Raw genomic sequence first — 25,619 nt, 5'->3', positions numbered from 1 at the left:
AGAAAGTTAGATACATCTAGCTTCTATGGTAAACTATGTTGTATTCCTGCTTGAAGTCCGGTTTCTAAGAATTGAGAACGAAAATGTAGTCTGATTTACTGGTGCAATGCCCATGAAGGTCCACAAAACAACTTTAAAACGGTTCTCTCAGATGGACAGGGAAGCAGAGGTATTTTAATTAACAGCTGGACGTTAAAAGTCAGGAACCCTGGTCAATATTTACCCCTCGGCGAGCATCACAAATCAAACGCATGGGCACAGATGCTGCCAGATATGATGAATATTTCCAGCACTTACTGTGTTTTTATTTTACGGTCTGGCCTTTCTCACATTGCTGTTCATGGGACCAAGCTTCGAGCAGATTAGCTGCCGCATTTCATTGATCCCCGAGCTGGAAAACGATGAGGGGGAACTTGAGGCGCTTGAAAGCCTTTCTTTCGAGGCATTTTTCACGGCAGCTTCCATGGCGGACTCCTCTACCCAGAAGACTCTGCGCCTGGAAAGAGCTCTATCATTGTGGACGGATCAGCTGCGGGACACCGGACGTGACGCCCGAAGCCTGGAAGATGCGCCTTCGACACAGGGGCCTCCAGGCTGGCGGCAGGTAGGAACAGGGCGCGGGTCTGAAGCAGCAGCACCGAGGCCGAGGCCGGGCCCGTGGGGAAAGAATCGGTGCAAACTGCAGAAGCGCCGCGGGCCGCCAGACGAGCGGAGCTCCCGGCGCCCCGCACCCGGGAATCTGCAGCAAGACGCGGAACGCCGGAGGGACTCGGCGAGTCAGGCAGCGTCTGTGGAGGGGAATGTCACCGGACCGTTATAAACGCGTAAAGTAGCGGATTGCACAGCAAGATCCCAGGATATGCGTTGCACAGCAAGATCCCATGAGATCTGAAGGCGCGGCGCTCCCGTCCCCCGGACTGTCCGCCGGCCCCACCCCAGATTCCCTGCGGGACCCGGGCGGCGCATGCGTTCTGGTGACACCGCAACAGATAGAGCGGTTTCTCGAGCGCGGGGGATTGTGGGGACGGAGGCTGCCATTGTTTTGTTTTACCGCGGCCAGGATTTCGCAGAGATACGCAAAGTGCTGGAGGAACTCAGCAGGTCGGGCAGCATCCATGGAGGGAAACAAACAGTCGACGTTTCAGGCCGAGACTCTTCATCAGGACTGGAAAGGAAGAGGGCAGAAGCCCTCCCCTCTCCTCCCCCACCCTTTATTTCCATGGTCCACTGCCCTCTCCTACCAGATTCCTCCCTCTTCAGCCCTTTGCCTCTACTAACTCTCATCTCATTACATCTTCACCCCCACCCCCAGCAAACTCCCTTCCCCCTCTCACCTGGACTCGCCTATCACCAGAACTCACCTGTCACCTGCCTGCATGTATTCCTCCCCCTCCCCCCTCCTTCTTATTCTGGCTTCTGCCCTCTTCCTTTCCAGTCCTGAAAGGTGGACTGTTTATTTCCCTCCCTAGATGCTGCCTGATCTGCTGAGTTCCTCCAGCACTTTTTGTGTATTGCTCCAGATTCCAGTATCTGAAGAATTTCTTGTGTCTTAGGATTTTGTAGATCCGTGGATCGGGCGAACAAATTGGGAGATGGAGGGTTGTTCAGATCCTGTCGAGCTTCGCTATCCAATGGAGTCCAATAGGGGAAGGGGAAGGGTCCTGACCCGAAACGTTGACCGTCTGCTTTTCTCCACGGACGCTGCCTGGCCTGCTGAGTTCCTCCAGCATCATCGTGTTTTTCAGACAGGGAGGGAACCCGGATTTCAAACTGTGAGGCTGTGGGGAGCAGAGAGTGTGTTGGGGGGGGGGGGGGGGGGGGGGGGGGCGGTGGAGTTACTGCCCGAGAGGAAGGAACGTCCCAGAACTGGTCTGTGGAAATCCTGAGAGAGCAGATGATAAACAATGGAGAGACAAATTTCATGCGAGTTCGCCAACGTCCTGTATCTGCTCTGATCTGTGTCCCTGTATCCACATTTGGAATGCTGATGACCCAGGGCTATGTGTTCCCGCCAGGTCGCTAAGCTAACAGGGACGGAGGGAGCAGATGATGTCAGGGTCACAGGGTTTACCTGGCCTGGCTTGGGGTGTGTGGCCTCATAGAATCATAGAAAGTACAGCACAATACAGGCCCTTCAGCCCACAATGTTGTGCCAACCTTTAAACCTTGCCTAAGACTATCTAACCCCTTCCCTCCACATATCCCTCTATTTTAAATTCCTCCATATGCTTATCTAGTAATCTCTTGAATTTGACCAATGTATCTGCCTCCACCACCGCCCCAGGCAGCGCATTCCATGCACCAACCACTCTCTGAGTAGAAAACCTCCCTCTGATATCTCTCTTGCACTTCCCACCCATAACTTTAAAGACTTGCCCTCTTGGATTGAGCATTGGTGTCCCGGGAAAGAGGCGCTGGCTGCCTACTCTTATCTATTCCTCTTAATATTTTGTATAACTCTATCATGTCTCCTCTCATCCTCCTTTCCAAAGAGTAAAGCCCTAGCTCCCTTAGTCTCTCCACATAATGCATACTCTCTAAACCAGGCAGCATCCTGGTAAATCTGCTCTGCACCCTTTCCAATGCTTCCACATCCTTCCTATAATGAGGCGACCAGAACTGGACACATCATTACCTCGCGGCTCCTAAACACAATCCCACGACTTATGAAAGCTAACATCCCATAAGCTTTCTTAACTACCCTATCCACCTGTGAGGCAACTTTCAGGGATCTGAGGATATGGACCCCCAGATCCCTCTGCTCCTCCACACTACCCAGAATCCTGCCATTAACTTTGTACTCCGCCTTGGAGTTTGTCCTTCCAAAGTGTACCACCTCGCACTTCTCCGGATTAAACTCCATCTGCCACTTCTCAGCCGAGCTCTGCATGGTATCAATGTCCCTCTACAATCTTCGACAGTCCTCTACACTATCCACAACACCACCAACCTTTGTATCATCTGCAAACTTGCCAACCTACCCTTCTACCCCCTCATCCAAGTCATTAATAAAAACCACAAAAAGTAGAGATCCCAGAACCAATCCTTGTGGGACACCGCTAGTCACAGCCCTCCAATCTGAATGCACTCCCTCCACCACAACCCTCCGCTTTCTACAGGCAAGCCAATTCTGAATCCACACGGCCAAGCCTCCCTGGATCCCATGCCCTCTGACCTTCTGAAGAAGCCTACTATGTGGAACCTTGTCAAACGCCTTACTAAAATCCATGTAGACCACATCTACTGCATTACCCTCATCAATCTGACTGGTCATCTCCTCAAAGAACCCTATCAGGCTTGTGAGATATGACCTCCCCTTCACAAAGCCATGCTGGCTGTCCCTGATCAGACCATGATTCTCTAAATGCCCATAGATCCTATCTCTAAGAATCTTTTCCAACAGCTTGCCCACCACAGACGTAAGGCTCACTGGTCTATAATTCCCTGGACTATCCCTACTACCTTTTTTGAATAAGGGGACAACATTTGCCACCCTTCAATCCTCCGGTACCATCCCCGTGGACAAAGAGGACTCAAAGATCCTAGCCAATGGTTCAGCAATCTCCTCCCTCGCCTCGCAGAGCAGCCTGGGGAATATTCCATCAGGCCCCGGGGACTTCTCTGTCCTAATATTTTGTAACAGCTCCAACACATCCTCTCTCTTGATATCGACATGCTCTAGGACATTAACCTTACCAGCACTGTGCTCAGCGTCATCAAGGCCCCTCTCCTTGGTGAATACTGAAGAGAAGTATTCATTGAGAACCTCACCCACTTCCACAGCTTCCAGGCACATCTTCCCACCTTTGTCTCTAATCGGTCCTACCTTTACTCTCGTCATCCTTCTGCTCTTCACAAAAGTGAAAAATGCCTTGGGGTTTTCCTTAACCCTACTCACCAAGGCCTTTTCATGTCCCCCTCTTGCTCTCCTCAGCCCTTTCTTAAGTTCCTTCATTGCTACCCTATATTTCTCAAGAGACCTATCTGATCCTTGCTGCCTACACCTTATGTATGCTGCCTTCTTCCTCCTAACTAGATGTTCCACCTCTCTTCTCACCCATGGTTCCTGCACCCTGCCATTTCTTCTCTGCCTCACCGGGACAAATTTATCCCTAACATCCTGCAAGAGATCCCTGAACAACGACCACATCTTCATAGTACATTTCCCTTCAAAAATGTCATCCCAATTCACACTCGCAAGTTCGAGCCTTATAGCCTCATAATTTGCCCTTCCCCAATTAAATACCTTCCTGTCCTCTTTGCTCCTATCCCTGTCCATGACAATGCTAAAGGTTAGGGAGCGGTGGTCAAATGCTCACCCACTGAGAGATCTGTCACCCGACCCGGTTCATTACCTAAAACTGGATGTAATATGGCATTCCCTCTAGTCAGCCTGTCAACATATTGTGACAGGAATCCGTCCTGGACACACTTTACAAACCCTGCCCCATCTAAACCTTTGGCACTAAGCAGGTGCCAATCAATATTTGGGAAGTTGAGTCTCCCATGATAACAACCCTGTTATTTTTGCACCTTTCCAAAATCTGCCTCCCAATCTGCTCCTCAGTATCCTTGCTGCTACCAGGGGACCTATAGAAAACTCCCAGTAGAGGAAACGCTCCTTTCTTGTACTTAACTTCCACCCATACTGACTCTAGGGAGGATCCTGCTACATTATCCACCCTTTCTGCAGCTGGAATAGTGTCCCTGTAGTAATAGTAAGGCTTCTCTGTCATTGCAGAAAGAATAATTTTGAATTGAGTTGGGTCCGTTTCTGATGGAGCTGGGTCTGACCCCATGGACTTTACAGCAGCCAGGCACGGTAGTTCCGCGGTTAGCATAACGCTTTACGGCGCCAGCGACCCAGGTTCAATTCCTGCCGCTGTCTGTAAGGAGTTTGTGCGTTCTCCCCGTGTGTCTGCGTGGGTTTCCTCCGGGCGCTCCGGTTTCCTCCCACGTTCCAAAGACATCCAGGTTAGCAAGTTGTGGCGCTGGAAGCGTGGCGACACTTGCGGGCTGCCCACAGAACACTACATGTTTCGATGTACATGTGACTAATAAAGATATCTTAAGAGGAAATTAAAGGGAGGCGCAAGAGGTTCCATAGATGCTGGAATCTGGAGCAACACACACACACACAGACACACACACACACAGACAAACACATACAGACACACGGACACACACAGACACACACATACAGACACACACACACACACGGATACACACGGACACACAAACACATACACACACACACAGACAAACACATACAGACACATGGACACACAGACAAACACATACAGGCACACACACAGACAAACACATACAGACACACACACGGACACACATACACACACAGACAAACACATACAGACACACACACAGACAAACACATACAGACACAGACACACACATACACACACACACAGACAAACACATACACACACACAGACAAACACATACAGACACACGGACACACAGTCACACACACACAGACAAACACATACAGACACACACGGACACACACACAGACACACACACAGACAAACACATACAGACACACACACACGGACACACACAGACACACATACACACACAGAGACAAACACACACACACACACACAGACAAACACATACAGACACACACACACGGACACACACAGACACACACAGACACACACACAGAGACAAACACACACACACACACAAATGCTGGAGGAACACAACAGGTCAGTCCTCCAGCATTTTGTGTGTGCTGCTGCAGGAAATTAGAGGGATCATTCGCGTGAGGGAAAACACGGAAGTTTTCACAAATGGGTCTGGGACCAAGGAACTGACAAAAGCAAAGGAGGGTGGGGCGGGAGGGGAAGAGGCCACAGAGAATAACGGGTCGGGTGTAGGCCAAGAGACCGAATGGGCGGCTGGAGCATCTCAGACCGACTGATCCAAAGTTGTCATTGCGACTTCCACCCCGAACTAGAGGTAATGAAACCCACGCTGGAGCCTTCTCACCGCGGCATGTGTCAGGATGTGGCGCCTCCGAAGGAAACCTCTGCGTGGGTCATTGAGGGGTGAATGTGCACAAAACCCGCCCGTGTAAACCACGGGAAGCGGTGAGGGCATCTGTGCGTGTGAGAGTGTGGTTTTAATGGGTTCAACGGCATGACGAATGTGAGAGCGTGTGATTCAGCGGATTAGTGGCAGCGGAAAGGTCAAGGAGAGATTGAGGGAGCGGCCGGAATGGCTGAGCATTTGAAAGCGCAGCGGTGAGGGAGTTTTCCCAGGATAGACGGGAGTGACCAGGCAATGACCGGTGACGTGCAAGAAGGCTGGACCATGCGGGAGAGAGGGACCGCGTGAAATGGCAGCACGGGAGGGTGGCCGTAAGTCGGAGAATTGGTATGACTGCAGAAGGATCGAAGTTGGTGAACTGAGAGAAGCGGGAGAAAGCTGACACATGATGTCGGGTAAAATCACCCATGCTAAGGCAGATTCAATTCTTTTTAACCACCTGCTCCCCACTCCTCTGAATGGTCACAGTCATTTGTCCCTCAGGATAAGGAGGTCTAAAACAAGAGAGCATAGATTTGAGGTGAGAGCGGAAAGGGGAAGGGATCTGAGGGGCAATATTTTTCCCCACACAGAGGGTGGTGCATGTATGGAAGCAGCTTCCAGAGGAAGTGGTAGATATGGCTACAATTACAACTCCTCAAAGACGCTTGGACAGGTGTATAGAAAGGAAGGGTTTAGCGGGATGTGGGCCAAATACAGGCAAATGGGACTAGCTTGGGGTAGACAGCTTGGTCAGCATGGACGAGCTGGGCCGAAGGGTCTGTTTGTCGGTCGCACCGTTTACCAGATTTGACGAGCTCTGCGTTTTTATTTGTGGGCTCTTTCTCTGAGATTCTCCTTTCCCGTCCAATCTATTTCGCAGGGCGTCGGCCATGGAGGATCGGCAGACCGGTAACTGGAACCAAGGAGGAGCTCCTGACCCGCCAGGGTCGCTCAGTCCGCCGGTCCCTGGACGCCGCCTGCCTTCGGACGGGGGCGCAGAAGGCCCCGTGCACGCCGGGGAGAAACGGTTCACCTGTTCCGAGTGTGGGCGGGGCTTCAGGCGAGCAGCGGGACTGTCGAGGCACCGGTGCGGTCACGGCGGGGACAAACCGTGGAAATGCGGGGACTGCGGGAAGGGGTTCAGTTACCCGTCCCGGTTGGAGATGCACCGGCGCAGCCACACGGGGGAGAGGCCGTTCACCTGCTCGGTGTGTGGCAGTGGATTCATTTATTCATCCCACCTTATCAAGCACCAGCGGGTACACACCATGGAGAAGCAGTTCACTTGCTCCTTGTGTGGGGGAGGATTTGCCGATCGCTCCAGCCTTCTGACACACCAGCGGGAGCACACCGGGGAGAGGCCCTTCATCTGCTCCAAGTGTGGGAATGGATTCACTTGTTCGTCCCACCTTCGTAGGCATCAGCGGGTTCACACCAGGGAGCAACAATTCGCCTGCTCCTTGTGCGGGAAAGGATGCAGTCGCTTCTCCAGCCTTCTCAGGCACCAGCGAGACCACAGCGGGGAGAGGCCGTTCACCTGCTCCGAGTGCGGGAAGGGGTTCAGTTACCAGTCCCGGTTGGAGATGCACCGGCGCAGTCACAGCGGGGAGAGGCCGTTCACCTGCTCGGTGTGTGGCAGTGGATTCATCTATTCATCCCACCTTAAAAGGCACCAGCGGGTACACACCGCGGAGAAGCCGTTCACTTGCTCCTTGTGTGGGGGAGGATTTGCTGATTTCTCCAGCCTTCTGACACACCAGCGGTTCCACACCAGGAAGCGGCCCTTCACCTGCTCCGAGTGCGGGAAGGGGTTCACTCGGTCATCCAGCCTCCGCACACACCAGCGGGTTCACACCAGGGAGAAGCCGCGCATCTGTTCTGTGTGCGGGATGGGCTTTGCGAGTTTGACCAGTCTAAGGATTCACCGATGGATTCACAAGTGACCGCAGGGTTTGCACTACTGTTCGTCACATCCAGGGCATTAACGGTGTACAGTTTCACATTCTTTGCATGATAATAACCTCTAGATCTGGATTGGAAATTAATTTTCCAGGTAAATGTCAAATGAATCAGAAACAATGGACGTTCAGTGTTGTCCTTTTAATATAAGAGTCCCCGAGTAGTACAGCATGAAAACAGGCCCTTCAGCCCAACTCATCCATGCCGACCAAGGTGCCCACCTGAGCTAGTACCATGTGGCTCATGTCCCTCTCAACCTTTCCTATCTATGTACTTCCCCAATGACTCTTTAATGTTATCGCGCCTGCCTCAACCACCACCTCTGGCTGCTGATTCTATGTCCGCTCCACCTTCCGCATGAAGTTGCCCCTCTGGTCTCTTTCAATTCTTTCCCCTGCCACCTTAAACCTACACCCTCCAGCGTTTGGTTTCCTTTCCCTGGGGAGAGGGTGGCGGAATTACTGCATCCATTCACGCTGTTGATGCCTGCTCATGATTTATGCACCTCCATAAGATCACCCCTCAGAATTTTATACTTCTTTATATCAATCAGAATTTCCCGAGGATTCTACATTGATGCATGAATTTTTAAGGAAAAGGAAGATTCCGAAATTATCACTTAATGAACGTTTAATATTAGATGCACCTATTTCAGAGGAAGAAATAAAGAAAGCAATTTCTTCAATGAATTCTGGTAAAACACCTGGTCTCGATGGGTATACAGTTGAAGTTTTTAAATCTTTTTCTGATCTTCTTTCTCCTTGGTTAGGTAAAATTTTTAAAGATGCCCTATCAGTAGGTAAGTTATCACAATCCTTTTATGGAGCATCTCTTTAATTCTTAAAAAGGATGAGGATCCTACTGAATGTGCATCATATAGACCTGTCTCTTTATTGAATGTGGACTCCAAACTTTTTTCCAAATTATTGGCTTCTAGACTGGAAAATGTACTTCCACAAATTATTTCTGATGACCAGACAGGATTTATTAAAATTGGTATTTGCATTTTAATATTAGGAGGTTAATGAATATTGTATATACCCCTTCATCTACAGTTCCAGAGTGTGTTATCTCGCTTGATGCCGAGAAGGCATTTGATAGAGTCAAATGGGAATATTTATTTAACATGCTTGAGAAATTTAATTTTAGCCCAAATTTTATATCCGTGATTAAATTGATATACACCTTTGGCTTCAGTACTTACGAATAATCAGAGATCCCACTTTTTCAGGCTTTTTTGAGGCACTAGACAGGGCTGCCCTTTAAGTCCTTTACTATTTGATATTGCCTTGGAACCCTAGGCAATTGCCTTTCTGGACTCTTCTAACATATTTGGTATCATTCGTGGAAATGGGAAGCATAAGATATCATTATATGCAGATGACCTGTTACTTTATATCTCTAACCCTGAGAAATCCATTCCTGCAGCATTATCACTGCTTGCTCAGTTTAGTGCTTTTTCTGGCTATAGATTAAATCTTAATAAGAGTGAGCTTTTCTCATTAAATATGCAAGTCCCAATCAATAGGCAATTACCATTTAGATTAGTGACTGATTATTTTACTTATTTGGGTGTTAAAATTACCAAGAAGCATAAGGACTTATTCAAAGTTAACTTTTTACCCTTAATTGATCATGTTAAACAATTGCTTACTAAATGGTCCCCATTGTCTCTATCATTGGTCAAATCAATGCGGTTAAGATGACTATTTTACCTTAATTTTTATATTTATTCCAGGCAGTTCCAACCTTCATCTCAAAATCCTTTTTTGATATTATTGATTCTAAAATTCTGTCATATATATGGCAGAATAAAAACCCAAGGTTAAGTAGGAAATATTTACAGAAATTAAAATATGGTGGTATGGCTTTGCCTGACCTTAGATTTTACTATTGGGCAATGAATATTAGATATTTAATTTTCTGGACACAAGTTTTATATGTAATTCAGTGTCCCCAATGGGTGTATCTTGAGCATTAGTCAGTGCAAGGGTTTTCATTAGCTTCTATTTTAGGAGCCTCGCTCCCCTTTGCACGTACTAAATTGAGTAAACAAATGATTAACCCAATAATTAAACACACAATACGAATACGGTTTCAATTTCATAAATTTTTTGGATTGAATAACTTCATTTTATCAAGTCCTATCCGATTTAATTTTTTTCTTTCAACCATCTAGAATTGATTTAGCTTTTTCTTTATGGGAAATGAAGGCAATAACCTGCTTTCATGATCTATTCATTGCTAATTGTCTTTTGTCTTTTGAACAGTTGTCTAATAAATACAATTTGCCTAGATCACTTTTTTCGATATTTACAGATTAGAAACTTTTAAAAAGTTATTTTACCTACTTTTCCGATACCACATAAAATTGAAATTACGGAAAAAATTTTAGGTTTTAATCCTTATCAGAAGGGCCTGATAGCAATATGATCTGATTATGAAAATATGTCTACGGATATCTGATAGAATTAAGAATGAACGGGAGAGAGAACTCCAGATACTTTTACCTACAGAGACATGGAAGAAAATTCTCCAATTAGTCAATACATCTTCAATGTGTGCCAGACATTCTTTGATACAGGTGGTTCACAGGACCCATGTGTCAAAGGACAAGTTAGCCCGTATTTATCACCATATAAATCCTATATGTGACAGATGTAAATCAAATGTGGCTTCCCTGACACATATGTTTTGGTCCTGTCCTTTTTTGGAAAAATATTGGAAAGACATTTTTAATATTATTTCAACTATTGAATATTGATTTACAACCTCATCCTATGACTGCAATTTTTGGGTTACCAATGATGGATTCTGGCCATTTATCCGCTTCTGCTTATCGTATGATTGCATTTGTTACATTAATGGCCAAGAGATCCATTCTATTTAAATGGAAGGATCCTATACCCCCTACTACATTTCAATGGTTTTCTCAACATGTTTAAACTTGGGGGAAATTAGGAGTGGTACTGTTGATCCTTCGCTTAAATTTGAGGAAGTTTGGAGTCCATTCATTCAGTATTTCCATATGATGTAAGCAGACCTTTCTCGAATCCCTTTCAATAACCTTTGAATATAGAGGAGCGGAACTAATGACATTATAATGTTTTTCAACCGAAGAAATAACAGTCCAGCCTTTTTAAAAAAGTTTTTGGTTTGCTTTTGTTTATTTTTTTTGTTGTTTTATGTTTTTTTGAATTTGGGGGTTCTCTTTTCATATAATCAAATTTATTTTCAAATTCTTTTGTATCATGTACATATAGTAAGAAATGGGGAGGTTCAGATTATATATTTAACTCCCTGTGTTTGTATATGTCAACTGTTATTATTGTAATCCCCATCTCTTTGCACCGTGTGTATAATTACTACTGTTATGTGTATTAATCTGAAATTTAATAAAAAAATTGAAAAAGAAAGATTGTCAATATATTGAAAAGATGGGGACAGAGCTGAATAGAGTGACCCTGGTTGGCGAGGCATTGACTCGGAAGAATGAGCAGAAATTATCGCCACGATTTTCTTTCAGCAGTGGTTTGAAACACTGATTTGTGTCTTGTGGGGGGTGGGAAGGCAGTGGGCTGTCGTGGCTACCTTCCCGTATCCTGCACCACCTGCTGACTATTTGACTTTCCATTAGGAAGTGCAGTGGCATAGCGCCAGAGACCCAGATTCAATCCTGACCTCGGGTGCTGTCTGTGTGGAGTTTGCAAGTGCTCCCTGTGACCTTGTGAGTTCCCTCTGGTTGCCTCCTTCCACGCCCCAGAGATTTGCGGGCTGGTTGGTTAATTGGCTTTGATAAATTGCCGCTTGTGCGCAGGTGAATGGTAGAATCTGGAGGGAATTGATGCAAAAAAAAGCACCCAGAGGTTGGTTGCTCATGTACCTTAGCCACACAGGAAACAGGCCCTTCGGCCCACCGAGTCCATGCTGACCTTTTAGCACCCATTTACACTGATCCTGTTTTATCTCCTCACAGTCCCATCAACTCCGCCCCCCCCATACACACACACACACACACACACACACACACACACACACACACACACACACACACACACACACCATCAACCCCTCACCTACACACCCGGGGCAATTTACAGCAGGCAATTAGCCTACCAATCTGCACATCTTGAAACCAGAGCACCCGGAGGGAACACACGTGGTCACAGGGAGAATGAGCAAACTCCATACAGACAGCGCCCGAGGTCAGATTTGAACCCGAGTCGCCAGTGCTATGAGGCAACAGGTAAACCAGCTGCCTTTCTGTGCCATTCCACCGAGAATTCACACCCTGTGTGCGGTCTTCACCGTGCTGTTCCTCCCCTCCCTCCCCAGTCTCCAGCTGCCTCTCACGGCTGACTGACCCTCTGAACAGCCACCACACTTGAAACAGGATTTAAGATAAGATACCATTTCTTTATTAGTCACATGTACATCGAAACACACAGTGAAATGCATCTTTTGCGTTGAGTGTTCTGGGGGCAGCCCGCAAGTGTCGCCACGCTTCCGGCACCAACATTGCACGCCCACAACTTCCCAACCCGTACGCCCTTGGAATGTGGGAGGAAACCGGAGCACCCGGAGGAAACCCACGCAGACACGGGGAGAACATACAAACTCCTTACAGACAGCGGCCGGAGTTGAACCCGGGTCGCTGGCGTTACACTCCTGCTGAAACACCCGCTCTTTCCCCTCTGGCGGCAGCGACCTCATCGGCTGACCGGAGATCAAAGAAACGGAAGCAGGAATCGGCCGTTCGGCCCCTCGCCGCTGCTTCCTATCCCATAAGATGGTTGAGCATTTACCTCGGCGTCACTTTCACCCACGTCACTTGACTCCCCTGATGTTCCAGGAATCTATTCATCGCCCACCCAGCGACCGAGCTGAGCCTCCACACACCTCTCCGGCAGACAATTCCAGAGACTCGCTCCTTTCTGCGGAGAAGAGCCTACTTCTCGACTCTGTCCTGAATGGTCAATCCTTTGCTTTGAGACAGCGACCCCTGCGTTGTCCAGGAGAGACTTTAAACGGGAGCCCGTGTGTTCTCGCTGGGGGACCCGTGGAGACACCTGGCATATTGTGACTCAGTGGAGACAGAGGAGACTGCAGGTGCTGGAAATCTGGAGCATCACACGAAACGCCGGAGGGTCTCAGCGGGTCAGGCAGCATCCAGGGAGGGAAATGTCACGGGACCAAATAGTGGGTCGCATAACAAGATCCCACAATATGGGTTGCACAGCACGATCCCATAAGATCTGAAGGCGCGGCGCTCCGCAAAGGCAAAGCTAGAACATGTATTGATTAAAAGATTTGAAAGCTTAACCTTTTCAAAGGGTGCTACCCATACGGTCTGCCTTTTCCCAGGATAGAAATATCAAATACTAGAGGGCATAGCTTTACGCTGATGCAGAAAGAGATGTGCGGGGCAGGTCTTTTTTGAGTGGGGTTGTGGCAGGTGGGATGGAAATATTTAAGAGGCTTTTAGACACATGAACATGCAGGGAGGAGTGCATGAATATGGATCACATGCAGGTGGATGGGATTAGTTCAATTTGGCATTATGGACACCACAGACCTTGTGGGCCGAAGGGCCTGTTCCGGTGCTCTGCTTTTCTATGTTCTTTCGGCTCCTCGGTCGATTGGAGGACGCAGGCGCGGACCTCAGGGACAGACCAAACATGCGGAGTTCGGACCTTCGACGTGCAAACCTGGAGGTGGGTGTTGGGCTGAAGTTGGCCACTGGTTGGGGGAAAGAATCGGTGCGGGCTCCAGAAATACCGCGGGCCACTCCACTGGGACAGACGAGGTCCTTAGTTGGCGCTCAGCACCCGAGGTCCCGGCACTTGCCAACAACCAGGTCTGGGACATCTCCCCAGGGGCTGGAGGGGAGGCTGATAGTAGACCGCTCTCTGGAGCGCTGGGGATTGTGGGTAGAACGGCGGCCATTGAGTCCACGGCACTAAGTGGCGGAGTTGGGGCCGGTGGTTACCCCGTCTGAGCTAAACCGGCGATAACTAAAACGAGGTAAAGGGTTGAATTGGGACGAAGCCTGAAAAGAGGGGACTTAGTTAAGTTTTCAATGAATTAAACATCTGATGAAAGTTCAAAAACCTGAAAGCTTCACTCTGTTCCTTTCTCCACAGGTGCGGCCTGACCCGCTGAGTATTTCCAGCATTGACTGCCTGCATTTCAGATTTTCGGCACCTGCAATTGTTTGATTTTAAATTGAATACTTCTTGTGATTCTATCAACCATGTAGGTTAATGAGTCAATTTCACATTTACATTTTAAAGAATCTCCCACAGCCAGAACCGTGGATTAATGATGCTTGCGTTATGGACAGTTGTTTCTAGCTGCTGTGTCAAACCTGCTCCAGTCTACCTATTCCAGGAACCATTGAAGACATTTAAAAACCAGAAGTTTGGCATTTCAGGCTCAGTGTCAACCATGGACATCTCAGTCTTAGTTTCGCATCCTGTACAATGTTTAAGAAGTTGGCGCACTCCTTTGCTTCTCTCTCCGCAGATGTCGCTGTGCTTCTCGGCTTTGGTTTGTTTCTTCCTTGTCTCCAACTGTTGTGTTTTACAGTAATTGCTACCTTGATAACCTTAGTCTGCATCCAACCATTGACATACAGGGTTAGTGTGTAAATGGTCGATGGCCGGCATGGACTAGGTGGGCCGAACGGCCTGTTTCAATGCTGTATATCTTTATAGTTCTATGATAAGTAAAACAATGTCCGTCTTGCTGCTCTGGGATCCCTCAGTGTGACTGGCTGCTCAGATGCTGGGTGAGTGAATAGCCTAAGTTCGTATAGAAGAGATTTTAACTATCAGGTCCCTGTGTGAAGATGTGAGATCAATGTTTCTTGTTGAAAAGATTATTTCTGATCGTTAAGGCTCAACGGACAAAGACTCGAGTCATGATTTTGCTTCTGATTTAAACTGTGTGAATATTTCTGGGAACTTGTGACCGAGGAATGACCAAAAATTCTTAATCTCAGATGTCAGAACTCGTTACAAGGATCGATATTTCTAAATTGCAACAAAATACAGAAGTGTGAGCGAGTGTCTTTCATTCAGGTACCCAGCTTGTGGATTTTATTTGCACACCAGTTCTTGTGTAGCCGGTTAAATTATCACAAGAGTTTGTTTTTCTAAAGAAAAAGATCAGTCTTGAAACCTCAGTCAAGCTGTCACATCTGCAGTCTGCGTCTGCACTTTTCAATGCAATTTTTCGAACGATTTCTTTTCTTTTTCAATCTTTTTATTAGTTTTCAAATTAATACAGATTAATATATAACATCAATGTTTGTACGTAATACAATTTTCGAACGATTTCTATTACTTTATGCAGCTTTTGAAAACTCTGTGCTCCCACTTTAATCAATTGGAAGGTTTGATGAAGCTAACTCAGTTCCTGTCCATGTGGATTTATGAACGACTGCTCCCCCTTTCCTTATGAACCTAACGGGTTACGAGAAGCTGTCAGAGAATGATAGGACCGCCAAGCACAGAACGAGGCCCTTCAGCCCATCTTGCTCGTTCTGTCCATCAAGCATCCATCTACATTAATCCCATTTTCCCTCTTGCATCCCCATCAACGCCAACCACCACCACCCCTTCCCCCAATGTTCCTGCTACCCGTCTTCACGAGGAGTAATTGACAGTGCTTAATTAACCTCCTGCCCAGCACGTCCTTAACACGCGTGAGGAAACTGGAACACCATAGATCGCAGGAAGGGCATGCAGACTCAACACCGAAAGCACCGAACCACCTGTGGGCAGGATCAACACCGGGTCTCTGCTGCTGTACAGTGGCAGCACTAATTGCTGGACCAAAAACCAGACTACTGAAGGAACTCAGCTGGTCAGACAGCATCAGTCCAGAAGAAGGGTCTCGACCGAAATATCGACTGTCCATTTCCCTCTACAGGGGCTGCCTGGCCCGCTGAGTTCCCCCAGTAGTTTGTGTGTGTGTGTTTTTTTTTGCTCCAGATTCCAGCATCTACAGTCTCTTGTGTCTGCACTAACTGCCGGATTGGGTGAAGGTAAATCACGAAATGAATTGATGGTGGAATTTTAAAAAAGGGGAAATTTTCAGGGCCTTGTCCCCTGTCACCATTCGTGGGAGTTTGTTTGCCCTCTTATCGTAAGCGTCCTCGATAAACAGGATCGTTGTGGTGCCGTCAGTGCACAGTTGTGGTGCCGTCAGTGTTTTTGTTTGGATACATCGATTTGGATTTTCCATTTCAATGCCGGGAGTTAACCCTTTGACATTTGTTAATTGCTCGCTTTAGAGCGACAGGTTTATTGGTGTTTCAGCGAGTGGGATAACTGGGTGAACCCTTTCCCACACACGGAGCGGGTGAAGTGTGGACGCGCTGGGTGTTTTGATTTCAAAAGTAAACTTTATTCGTAATAAACATATATACAAAAGAATAAAGAGTGCAAAACATTCATGGTCAATTCATTCAGTAGTGTTAACTTATTTTTAAACACCATAGCACCATTGCTACTCCTGCGGGCCCCTGGGGTGATACACTATTTCAATGTTTGAGGGGTTTCCCCACCCGACTCAGCCCCTCCGTGTCCAGTCGCGGAAGGACACGAGACTGTGGTCCTTCCCCACACAGCCTTTGCACTGGTTGCACCGAGCTTCAGTGCGTCCCTCAGCAGGTCCTCCTGCAGCCTGGACTCTGGCAGTCGGCAGCGTTACCTCACGGACATCTCGCAGTGCTGGAGGGCCAACGGGTTTCGGGCAGACCAAAGGGCGTCTTTCACCAGGTTGATGACCTTCCTGCAAAGCGCTTGATGTCCGTCTGGATGTGTGTCCCTGGGGACGAAAATGAGGAAAAGGCAAGATCGTGGTGGAAACTAACAGCATCCATGGAGAAGGCAGTGTTCATCAGAGGCCAATAAAAAAAAGTTACGAATCGCTCACGGTGCATTGACTGTGGTATATTTGACGTCTAATTACTTTTTCTTTTGCCATTTTCGATCATTCCCGGCCCGGTGCGGGGGAACCGAAAGAGGAGGGGCGGAAGGTGAAGCGGGTGAGAGAGGCTGGAGGGAAGGGAGCGAGGTGCAGAGGCGGACCGGGGAGCGGGGTTGTGGGAACAGGAGCTGGCTGCGGGCGAGGGATTGAAGCTGGGTGAAATTGCGGGGGGCCGGGAGTGGCTGGGGTTTGGGGGGGGGGTGGAAGGTGGGGGCTTGTGGTCAGAGTGCACCCGTGTGTGTGTGTCTGCATGGTTGTGTTGTCCCCTGGGCGCCAGTTGTTGTTGTGTTGTCCCCTGGGCGCCAGTTGTTGTTGTGTTGCCCCCTGAGCGGCGGTTGTGATTTCTTGGCCCCAGTTGTTATTATGATCACCCCACAGCGCCAGTTGTTGTGATTTCCTCAGCGCCAGTTGTTGTTGTGATTTCCTCAGCGCCAGTTGTTGTTGTGATGTCCCCTCGGCGCCGGTTGTTGTTGTAATACCCAGCCCCCAACCCCCCCATTGGATGCTGGGGAAATAGTTGATGCCCATTGGCTCCGCTCCGGGCACCTCACTGACTGGTCCCTCCGCCCTCCGGCGCCGCTTTCGGGCGCCCCCTCCGCCAACAGCAGGAGACGGGCACTCCGAGCCTGCATTGCAGAGGCTCTGCGCCCACCCACTTTGCAGATGGAGGCGGGGGGGGGGGGGCTTCTTCAGCCTGGAGGATTCTGGGTATCACAGCCGCCATTCTTCAGGGGGTCCCGGCTTGCCCACAGAGCGCGGTCTAGAACTTCCCGGTTCTGGGTTGAGGAGGAAGGTGCTGAGATCCCTTTTGCTGGGGATGAAACTACTGGTGAACACAACAGGTGCCTGGGAGACTGATTCACAAATCCAGCAAATTCAGCTGCAGGTATTGTGGAAAAGTTTGGAGCAAAGTGAAGTGAACATGGATCACAAACAACATGGAGGGAGGGAGCATTGTCCACGCGGTACAAAGGGGAGCATGCTACGACCAACTGTGGGGGTCTGTTCTGTGTTATTTGTTAATCTTATCTTGTTTACAGGGTTTTAAAAGTCAATTTGCAAATGGAAAACTCAAAGCAAACCACAGGGATGCACTCAGACATCCAGTCCGTGGAAACATAACCGAGTTCATACTGGGGAGAGGCCGTTCACCTGTTCTGAGTGTGGGAAGGGATTCACTCACTCTTCCAACCTGCTGAGACACCAGCGAGTTCACACCGGGGAGAAGGCTGTGTGTGGAATATTTACACATCCCAGCCGCTGAAACACCAGCAGGTTTGCAAGTGACTGCAGGCGTTATTACTGCTGTTAATGACAGCCAGGATTGAATCGATGATTCCTCTGGTCATCGGGCAGAGTTGGGGTTTGTTTGTGCTGATCTCAATAACCCCTGTAACTGGGCGGGGGTGTCGTTTCGGGATCGATGCCAAATAAATCAGTTCTTTATTAACACGCGCCGTATCCTAAGTGCTCAAGCTCACTGGGACACCCAGTAAACGTAGCACAAAGCCATTCGGTCCATCTAATGACTCCCTGTGGAGGCATCCACTGCGTTATCCCATTCCTAGGGTGAAGAAGTCTCTCATGAATTCCCCACTGGATTAACCACAGTCTGAAGGACAGGAGAGAGCAGATTATAGAGTCAAAGAATTGTAAAGCATGGAAACAGGTCTGTGCCGACATTAAACACCCAATTACACCAATCCTACATTAAGCCTATTATTATTCTCCGCACATTCCCATCACCTCTTCCCATGCTCCACCACCCGCTCAGCTACATATTATGGCCAACGAACATACTAATTCATGTTCTTGGGGTCTGAGAGGAGAAAACCCACGCGGTCACAGGAAGAACATGCAAACCCCACAGACAGCACCAGAGGTCAGGATTGAACCCTGGTCGCAGGAACTGTGAGGCAGCAAAGCCACTGCTCCTGATTCAAACATTCCCCATTCCAACAAAAAAAAATTATCAGTTTCAACCTGAACGCGTCGATTAACATTTACAATTAAGCTACATTGTTCATGAAATCGTGGGAGCTTTTTGTTAAACTGAGAGTTTAACCGTTCCCTCTTTCAATCCCAAAATCCAGCCACTAATTTCCAGTATATCGGAAGATCGTGTTATATATATTCAGGATATCGGAAGATCAGGCAGGTTCGAACAGCCCAGCGGCCCCAATCATGCCGCCCGGGCTTTCAAACTCGGGCCAAGAACTGGCTCGCTGCTAAGCAGTAAAATCAATGGACACCGTATCACCCGTAATCCTTCGCGCACCAGAAACCGCTCTATCTGCCAAGCTCCCACCAGCGCGCCAACACAGGCAGCGACCCGCAGTGCATCCTGGCTCCAAGTCCCTCCGTGCGGGGCAGGGCAGGGCGATCAGCGGCGCCCGGGTGAGGGTGCGCGGGCGGAGGGACGGGCCGGGACTGACCCAGGGCGGCGGCCCGCGGTGTCTCTGGAGCTCGGCCCCATTCTCCCCCAGCCGGGGGCTGCTCCTCGGCTCCGGGCCCCGTTCCAGCCTCGGGGTCGATTGAATCCGCAGCCCTGCGCTCGGCTGCGACTCGCCGCCGAGCTCCCGGAGCCTCCAGCGGGCCGGGGAGGGACCTTCAGCCGCTGTGTGAGTGGGAAGGAGTTCACTGACTTACCCCCGCTGTTCACACCCTCCTGTCTCCACAGTGATGAGCCTACTTCAGTGTTCCTTCTGCGGGAAAATCTTTAAGCGACCCAGTGACCTGATGAGACACCAGCGGGTCCACACCGGGGAGAGACCGTACACCTGCTGCGAGTGCGGGAAAAGGTTCACTCAATCCTCCAGCCTGGTGACACACCAGCGAGTTCACACCGGAGAGAAGCCGTTCACCTGCTCTGAATGTGGGAAAGGGTTCACCGAGTCTTCCATCTTGCTGAGACACCAGCGGGTTCACACCGGGGAGAGGCCGTTCACCTGCTCTGAGTGCGGGAAGGGATTCAGTCGGTCGTCCAGTTTGGTGACCCACCAGCGAGTTCACACGGGCGAGAAGCCCTTTACCTGCTCTGAGTGCGGGAAGGGATTCACTCAGTCCTCCAGTTTGGTGACCCACCGGCGAGTGCACACAGGAGAGAAGCCGTTCACCTGCCCTGACTGTGGGAAGGGATTCACACAGTCATACAGCCTGGTGATACATCAGCGAATGCACACAGGAGAAAGGCTGTTCACCTGTTTTGAATGTGGGAAGGGATTCGCCGAGTCATCTGCCTTATTGAGACACCAGCGGGTTCACACCAGGTAGAGACCATTCACCTGCTCCGAGTGCGGGAAAGGGATTCACTCAGTCATCTTACCTGGCGACCCACCAGTGAGTTCACACCGGGAGAAGGCCGTTCACCTGCTCTGACAGTGAGAATGGATTCATTTGCTCGTCTACTTGGGTGACTTATCAGCAGCTGGTTTACACTGGGGAGAGGCCATTCACCTGCTTCAAGTGGGGTATCGGATTTGGTCAATCATCCAGTCTCCTGAGACACCAGCTAGTTCACACTAGAGACAACAGTTAAAGCTAACAGATGTGGAGTATTTAAGCACCACAGCCACTGAGATACCAGTGGGACATTGAATCCTGCAGTCATTTCTGCCTCAAGTCAGACCCAGCACTGAACACTGACATTGGGCATAGTTGGGTTTGTTCTGCTGATGTTAGTGACCCCTATAACTGGGCTGGAGTTTTATATTCTGGATCCTTGTCAAATAAAGCAGTTCCAATTGAAACACTCATCTCTCAAGATTCCATCCACGTAAAACAGAGAATGTTTGGTGCAGAGACAGGCCATTCAGCCCAGCTAGGGCCACACCGGGAATAACCTGGGACCTGCCCTCCTGCCGGCATTCCTGCCCCACACCAGCCTCCTCCCAGCTCACCCTGTGGGAATATTCTTCTGTTTCTTGAGCTTCCAGTTCCAGGTATCCGTGCTGTTCACCTCATCCACTTTCTGAGGGAGTTGGGTCCACATTGTGGCCACTCTCCAGGGCAAGAAGTTTCTCCTGAATTCTCCCACTGGAATTAACGCATCCAATGGGAAAGGATGACAGCTTACAGGTGTCTGATCCCAAGCATTCCCCATTGCTTGGGTCTTTGGCGCCAGAGGAGAAGCTGGTAGGTTTTCAAACTCTTTTCTCCCAGCCCATGTTCAACATTGAAAGGCAGAATAAAGTGACCCATAGAAGGCTGGGGTAACAACACACACTTGGGGGTTCCTTCATCACAGGAGCATTAAACAGAAGAAACTCTGCTTTGATTGGTGTGAAGTCTGAGGTCCCGTTAGGTGTTTGCTCAATGCAACAGGGTCAGAAACCAGAGAGTGATCAGTACAGGGCAGGGGGTGGAGAAAGGATGAGAGGAGACGGAATTAGCTCAGGAGAAGGGATATGGGCTGTGTGCAGGAACCGGGGAGGGAATCAGACCAGGTGAAGGCACCAGCATTCATTGGGGTGTTTGAGCAGGTCGCAAGGTGTACAAGGGACAGGCAACAGTCGACACCAGACACAGGGAGGCTATCATCAGGTGGTGTCCCTCAGAACAGGCCCTGCTTGCCCGTAAATTATGGGAAGTGAGTGTGAGGGGCAACAGATATATTTAAGAAAGAATATACTTGCATTGAAGATAGCCCAGAAAGGGTTCAATTGGTTAATTCCTGGAATGAGAAGGTGATCCTATCACGAAGTGACTAAAAAAAAAGTATTCTTTGGAGTTTAGAAGAATGAGCGGGTGATTTTATTGAAATATACATGATCCTGAGAGGGCATGACAGGATAGATCGAGGTGTTTCCATTGGTGGTACAAGGGGTGGTCGCGGCGGTGAATCTCTGGAATTCTCTGCCGCAGAGGTTTGTGGAGGCTGAATCACTGGAGGTATTTCAAGGAGGAAATTGATATTTGTTTTGAAGGATGGCAGAACTGAGGGCCATGCGGAAGTGGTGCAGAAGAGGAGGTGAGGCCTGGGACAGATCAGCCATGATCACATTGAACGGCACGTCAGATTTGTGGAGGCGAGTCGCCTCCTCTTGCTCTTATTTTCCTGTACTGTTCTATGCTGAGCAGTGGAAAGCAAAACCTGTCACGGTAGTGTAGCAGTTAGCGGAACACTTTACAGCTCCAGCGACCCGGGTTCAATTCCCGCCGCTGTCCGTAAGGAGTTTGTACGTTCTCCCCGGGTGTCTGCGTGGGTTTCCTCCGGGTGCTCCGGTTTCCTCCCACATCCCAAAGACGTACGGGTTAGGAAGTTGTGGGCATGCTATGTTGGCGCCGGAAGTGTAGTGACACTTGTAGGCTGTCCCCAGAACACGCTACACAAAAAGGTGCATTTCACTGTGTGTTTCAATGTACATGTGACCAACAGAGATATCTGTGAGCATAACAGAGGGAGACGGGAGAAGGGATGAAGTACTGTGCCACTGCTACACGGTCTCCCTCCCAATAAAGAAAGGAAGACTTACAGTCACATTCTCCACATTCTCGGGACATCCCACAGAGCTTTAGAGCCCTTGAAGGACTTTGGAAACCACAGCAGTCAATTTATGCACTACAGGCGCAACGGGAAGCATGAGTGTATCCTGACAATCTGTTTTAGTGATGCTAATAAAAGGTAACATTGGCCAGGACAGATGGAATATTAACAAGTGGGAAGGTTCCGGATAGACTGATGCCAAGGGGGGAGAGGAAGATATTTCTTTCTCTCTCTCTCTCTCTCTCTCTCTCTCTCTCTCTCTGTAATAAATATGGAGTAATGGGCAAGTGAAGGCCACGTCACGGAGCCGTGGGCACTCACAGAGAGTGTGTGTATGTGAGAGAGAGAGAGAGAGAGAGAGAGAAAATCAGAGTTGAAACAAGAGATTCTGCAGATGCTGGAATCTGGAGCAACACACAAAAAGCTGGGGGAACTCAGCAGGTCGGGCAGCATCTGTGGAGGGGGGGTGAGAGAGAGAGAGGGGGGTGAGAGAGAGTGGGGGTGAGAGAGAGAGGGGGTTGAGAGAGAGAGAGGGGGTTGAGAGAGAGAGGGGAGGGTGAGAGAGAGAGAGGGGAGGGTGAGAGAGAGAGGGGAGGGTGAGAGAGAGGGGTGAGAGAGAGAGGGGTGAGAGAGAGAGGGGGGTGAGGGGGGGTGAGAGAGGGGGGGTGAGAGAGGGGGGTGAGAGAGTGAGTGAGAGGGGGGGGGTGAGAGAGAGGGAGGGGGGTAGGGGGGGTGAGAGAGAGGGAGGGGGGTGAGGGGGGTGCTGAGAGAGGGTTGGGGGGTGAGAGAGAGGGGGGTGAGAGGGAGGGGGGTGAGAGAGTGAGGGGGGTGAGAGAGGGGGTGAGAGAGAGAGGGGGTGAGAGAGAGAGGGGGGTGAGAGAGAGGGGGGTGAGAGAGAGGGGGGGGGTGAGAGAGAGGGGGGGGGGTGAGGGGGGTGCTGAGAGAGGGTTGGGGGGTGAGAGAGAGGGGGGTGAGAGGGAGGGGGGTGAGAGAGTGAGAGGGGTGAGAGAGGGGGGGTGAGAGAGAGGGGGGCTGAGAGAGAGAGGGGGTGAGAGAGAGGGGCGGTGAGAGAGAGGGGCGGTGAGAGAGGGTGAGGTGGGTGCTGAGAGAGGGTTGGGGTGAGAGAGGGGATGAGAGAGAGAAATGAACAAGGAAAAATGGTGATATGAAGGGTGGCTGGGGGAAGGAGCAGGAGCGTCACTTGAAGCAACGTACTTGCTCGTTAAAGATACGTTCATGTAAATGTCTTGTGTGATGTCGTTACCCGTTCAGTGCTTTGCTGGTCACTGAAGTGTGAAATCTTTTCTCGGAGACGAAACGAAAGCCCACTGATATTTCTGTCCTGCTGAATCGCGCGACTGTCAGATTCAGACCTGTGGTTTGCTTTGAGTTTCTCATTTGCAAGTTGACTTTTAAAACCCTGTAAACAAGATAAGATTAACAAACAACACAGAACAGACCCCCACAGTTGGTCGTAGCATGCTCCCCTTTGTACCGCGTGGACAATGCTCCCTCCCTCCATGTTGTTTGTGATCGATGTTCACTTCACTTTGCTCCAACCTTTTCCACAATACCTGCAGCTGAATTCGCTGGATTTGTGAATCAGTCTCCCAGGCACCTGTTGTGTTCACCAGTAGTTTCATCCCCAGCAAAAGGGATCTCAGCGCCTTCCTCCTCAACCCAGAACCGGGAAGTTCTAGACCGCGCTCTGTGGGCAAGCCGGGACCCCCTGAAGAATGGCGGCTGTGATACCCAGAATCCTCCAGGCTGAAGAAGCCCCCCCCCCCCCCCCGCCTCCATCTGCAAAGTGGGTGGGCGCAGAGCCTCTGCAATGCAGGCTCGGAGTGCCCGTCTCCTGCTGTTGGCGGAGGGGGCGCCCGAAAGCGGCGCCGGAGGGCGGAGGGACCAGTCAGTGAGGTGCCCGGAGCGGAGCCAATGGGCATCAACTATTTCCCCAGCATCCAATGGGGGGGTTGGGGGCTGGGTATTACAACAACAACCGGCGCCGAGGGGACATCACAACAACAACTGGCGCTGAGGAAATCACAACAACAACTGGCGCTGAGGAAATCACAACAACTGGCGCTGTGGGGTGATCATAATAACAACTGGGGCCAAGAAATCACAACCGCCGCTCAGGGGGCAGCACGACAACAACTGGCGCCCAGGGGACAACACAACAACAACTGGCGCCCAGGGGACAACACAACCATGCAGACAGACACACACACGGGTGCACTCTGACCACAAGCCCCCACCTTCCACCCCCCCCCCCAAACCCCAGCCACTCCCGGCCCCCCGCAATTTCACCCAGCTTCAATCCCTCGCCCGCAGCCAGCTCCTGTTCCCACAACCCCGCTCCCCGGTCCGCCTCTGCACCTCGCTCCCTTCCCTCCAGCCTCTCTCACCCGCTTCACCTTCCGCCCCTCCTCTTTCGGTTCCCCCGCACCGGGCCGGGAATGATCGAAAATGGCAAAAGAAAAAGTAATTAGACGTCAAATATACCACAGTCAATGCACCGTGAGCGATTCGTAACTTTTTTTTATTGGCCTCTGATGAACACTGCCTTCTCCATGGATGCTGTTAGTTTCCACCACGATCTTGCCTTTTCCTCATTTTCGTCCCCAGGGACACACATCCAGACGGACATCAAGCGCTTTGCAGGAAGGTCATCAACCTGGTGAAAGACGCCCTTTGGTCTGCCCGAAACCCGTTGGCCCTCCAGCACTGCGAGATGCCCGTGAGGTAACGCTGCCGACTGCCAGAGTCCGGGCTGCAGGAGGACCTGCTGAGGGACGCACTGAAGCTCGGTGCAACCAGTGCAAAGGCTGTGTGGGGAAGGACCACAGTCTCGTGTCCTTCCGCGACTGGACACGGAGGGGCTGAGTCGGGTGGGGAAACCCCTCAAACATTGAAATAGTGTATCACCCCAGGGGCCCGCAGGAGTAGCAATGGTGCTATGGTGTTTAAAAATAAGTTAACACTACTGAATGAATTGACCATGAATGTTTTGCACTCTTTATTCTTTTGTATATATGTTTATTACGAATAAAGTTTACTTTTGAAATCAAAACACCCAGCGCGTCCACACTTCACCCGCTCCGTGTGTGGGAAAGGGTTCACC

General features: G+C 49.9%; 2 protein-coding genes across 2 annotated transcripts; both read left to right on the top strand.

The window, feature by feature from the left end:
* The first annotated feature begins 401 nt into the window (after positions 1–401).
* On the top strand, positions 402–11,370 carry LOC127576397 (zinc finger protein 229-like). Its single transcript, XM_052026909.1, has 2 exons — positions 402–604; positions 6,935–11,370. The coding sequence occupies exons 1-2, from the start codon at positions 402–404 to the stop codon at positions 7,995–7,997; spliced, it is 1,266 nt and encodes a 421-aa protein (XP_051882869.1). The 3' UTR covers positions 7,998–11,370.
* A 7,989-nt stretch (positions 11,371–19,359) lies between these two features.
* On the top strand, positions 19,360–21,445 carry LOC127576595 (gastrula zinc finger protein XlCGF49.1-like). Its single transcript, XM_052027170.1, is given in 2 exon segments — positions 19,360–19,407; positions 19,691–21,445. A coding segment is annotated over 1 exon segment (696 nt). The 5' UTR covers positions 19,360–19,407; positions 19,691–19,692; the 3' UTR covers positions 20,389–21,445.
* Positions 21,446–25,619: the final 4,174 nt, after the last annotated feature.

The sequence above is a fragment of the Pristis pectinata genome, chromosome 12, assembly GCF_009764475.1.
Source record: "Pristis pectinata isolate sPriPec2 chromosome 12, sPriPec2.1.pri, whole genome shotgun sequence".
Lineage (NCBI taxonomy): Eukaryota > Metazoa > Chordata > Chondrichthyes > Rhinopristiformes > Pristidae > Pristis > Pristis pectinata.
The sequence above is the reverse complement of the archived record's forward strand: the minus strand, read 5'-3'. Positions and strand labels throughout refer to the sequence as shown.

Coding starts and splice junctions, on each gene's coding strand:
- LOC127576397 (XM_052026909.1), top strand. CDS start 402: ATGAGGGGGAACTTGAGGCGCTTGAAAGCCTTTCTTTCGAGGCATTTT. Junction 605..6,934: donor GGCCTCCAGGCTGGCGGCAG/GTAGGAACAGGG, acceptor TCTATTTCGCAG/GGCGTCGGCCATGGAGGATC.